This window comes from Hyla sarda, chromosome 9 (assembly GCF_029499605.1).
Source record: "Hyla sarda isolate aHylSar1 chromosome 9, aHylSar1.hap1, whole genome shotgun sequence".
Classification (NCBI taxonomy): domain Eukaryota; kingdom Metazoa; phylum Chordata; class Amphibia; order Anura; family Hylidae; genus Hyla; species Hyla sarda.
The window spans coordinates 25689429-25692594 of record NC_079197.1 but is presented as its reverse complement, the minus strand read 5'-3'; the positions used below and the strand labels follow the sequence as shown (position 1 = coordinate 25692594).

The 3166-nt window shown below is 46.1% G+C and overlaps 1 protein-coding gene across 4 annotated transcripts in view; it reads right to left on the bottom strand.

Annotated features, from left to right (window-relative positions):
- CCNQ (cyclin Q) overlaps positions 1–2678 on the bottom strand; it is a 15869-nt gene extending 13191 nt beyond the window's left edge. The window contains exons 1-3 of one of the 4 annotated variants that reach the window (XM_056539736.1): positions 2510–2678; positions 532–629; positions 59–242 (exon numbers count right to left, since the gene is read on the bottom strand). In XM_056539736.1, coding sequence (XP_056395711.1) covers positions 59–242; positions 532–629; positions 2510–2559 — 332 coding nt within the window. In that variant the 5' untranslated portion in view covers positions 2560–2678. Of the gene's footprint in view, positions 1–58; positions 243–531; positions 630–2305; positions 2488–2509 lie in introns of those variants that run through there. The other 3 variants (XM_056539737.1, XM_056539738.1, XM_056539739.1) reach the window with 3 other exon arrangements.
- Positions 2679–3166: the final 488 nt, after the last annotated feature.

Below are 3166 nucleotides of genomic sequence, written 5' to 3'. Positions count from 1 at the left end.
ATACCTGCAGCACAGCCCCTGAATACAAGGCAATAGGGATATTACAGACGCCTCTTACCGGTGACACACGTTGATGATGTCCCTCGTTCTGAGATGTTGCTCCTCTACCTTCCCAGCCAAGTAAATGGCAGACATGGCCACCAGGTAGGGGTCATAGGCATCCAGCGTGGTCTCATGGAAGAACTTGTGATACACGGTGCAGGCCGTAGCGATGGGGATAGACTGCATCCCGAGCTTCACCCCTAGAAAGGACGACAAGTGATCAGTGCAATGCGGGGTAATGGGTCAGACCTCCTCATAGCCAGGGGGAATGATAGCATCCCAGCGATGGTCACCCCGACACCTTATGACAGCGTTTCCCAACCAGGCTGCCTTAGGCTGTTGCAAAACTAGGCTGTCCGGGCATGCTGGGAGTTATAGTTTTGCAACAGCTGGAGGCTAAAGCGCCCCCTATGCACAACACCGACGGGTACAGCCCCAGCTGATACAAAAGGAAAAATTCCCACAACGTCCACTAGGGGTGCTGCTTACCTGCCTCCATAATAAATCGAATGATCTTGAAGTGGGTTTTCCCTGCTTTGTCTTCATCAGGGGGCGCTGTACTGGATGACTCCTCCATCTCTCCGCTGCTTCAAATAAAATAAAAAATAAATTTATATATATATATATTTTACAATAATAACAATGTAAGCAAGGAGAATGTTAGTACATACTGCACTAGGGTGTTTAAAGAAAAGAAAAAAAAGTAAGTGCACCCCCCCCCCCCCCCCACCACCACACACACACACACACACACACACACACACACACACACACACACCAGCGGAGCTTCTTCCATTATCATAGACATAAGGTATCACCTGGTATAGTCTGTAGCACTGAGCAGGGTGTCTAGTCTAGAATAGAACCGCGCAGGCTCTGTCTATAGGACCTACAATAAGGCGCAGAGAGGTTTGGTTCTGCGTCTGACCACGCTAAAGCGTAGTAGATCACCCAGCTTAGGAAAATCAAAACTATAAGAACACTAGAGATGAGCGAACTTACAGTAAACTCGATTCGTCACGAACTTCTCGGCTCGGCAGTTGATGACTTTTCCTGCATAAATTAGTTCAGCTTTCCGGTGCTCCGGTGGGCTGGAAAAGGTGGATACAGTCCTAGGAAAGAGTCTCCTAGGACTGTATCCACCTTTTCCAGCCCACGGGAGCACCTGAAAGCTGAACTAATTTATGCAGGAAAAGTCAACTGCCGAGCCGAGAAGTTCGTGATGAATCGAATTTACTGTAAGTTCGCTCATCTCTAGTCTCAACATACAATGGTCGTCCTGGAACCGATTAATATTGTAACTTGAGGGACCGCTGTATATTTATATATGAAAATTGGAAAATGCCCAGTGAGTGTGTTTAAAAAAAAAAAAATTATATATATTTTCCAATTTCTTGTTAAACATGGCAGCAGGACGGGGTGAAGACAACTTACTGAAGTCTCTGCTGATCTACTGGGATTTTTCACGCACAACCATCTCTAGAAATTTTCAGACAATGGTGCGAAAAAAAAAAAAGAGAAAAACTACCCGGCGAACGGCAGTGGTGCGGACGAAAATGCCTTGTTTGATGTCAGAGGAGAATGGGCAGACTGGACCAGTCTGACAGAACAGTAACAAACTGCAGTAAAAAAATAAATAAATACGTATATATGCAAACAGTGTCAAATGGATGCTGCTGTTCGCTATAGGGCAAAATCCAATTGCCATTGACTCATATTATTAAAAAATAAATACACTAAAAAAATAAAAATTAAAAAAAGAGGATTGTATTGGGGACCTTATTTTATTACAGAAAGAAATAAAATAAAAAAAAAAAAAAAGGTATTGTGAAGGTAAAACGGAGACAAAAGCGCAGTGTGAACCCAGCCGTACCGCTATCACAGGGTATATGCCATAACAGCACAGCCTGTAGATAGGCGCCATGTTGCGCATTTTTCGGTAAAGCCGCAAGACAACCATCCAGCTGTTCTGCATTCAGCGCTGCAAAACTACAACTCCCAGTATGCCCTGACAGCCTTTTGAACACAATTGCATTTTAAACGCACACACAGCTCTGCTACATTATACACTGTATTCACATGCTCACGTGCTAATCCTGCGTTTCCCAACCAGGGGGCCTCCAGCTGTGGCAAAACTACAACTCCCAGCATGCCCGGACAGCCAAAGGCTGTCCGGGCATGCTGGGAGTTGTAGTTTTGCCACAGCTGGAGGCCCCCTGGTTGGGAAGCACTGCTCAGGAGACTAGGACAGCTGGGTGCCCACCTCACTGCAGCTATAATGGCGGCCATTTTGGTAGGCAGACAACTTTCCCGGACACAGATAACACAGAAGAGATGATGCACCCGATGTTATCATCCCGAGCTCCACAGATAAAATGATTAGACAACTAGCGTGAGACTACAAGTCCCAGCATGCGCGGCAGAGAGTAATGGGAGTCGTAGTCGCCCGGTGGGTGACGTCACGTACCTTGTGTGAGGGGGATCTGCAGATGCTGGAAAACCAGAGATCCCCCACATGGGTTAAAGGACCTTTGATGACGTCACGGTCATGTGATGAGTCACGTGATCGGGAGGTTTCTTTCCTGTTCTAGTCGGTTTGGATGAACCTGTGGCCCTCCTGCTGCTGTCAGGGCATGCTGGGAGTTGTAGTTTTCCAACAGCCGCAGGTTGGAGGCCACTCAACTAGGAGAAGGAGGGCAGAGCTGTGTGTGTGATGTGTATGATGTAGAGCTGTGTGTGATGTGTATGATGTAGAGCTGTGTGTGTGATGTGTATGATGTAGAGCTGTGTGTGATGTGTATGATGTAGAGCTGTGTGTGATGTGTATGATGTAGAGCTGTGTGTAATGTGTATGATGTAGAGCTGTGTGTGTAATGTGTATGATGTAGAGCTGTGTGTGTGATGTGTATGATGTAGAGCTGTGTGTGTAATGTGTATGATGTAGAGCTGTGTGTGTAATGTGTATGATGTAGAGCTGTGTCTGTGATGTGTATGATGTAGAGCTGTGTGTGTGATGTGTATGATGTAGAGCTGTGTGTGTAATGTGTATGATGTAGAGCTGTGTGTGATGTGTATGATGTAGAGCTGTGTGTGTGATGTGTATGATGTAGAGCTGTGTGTGATG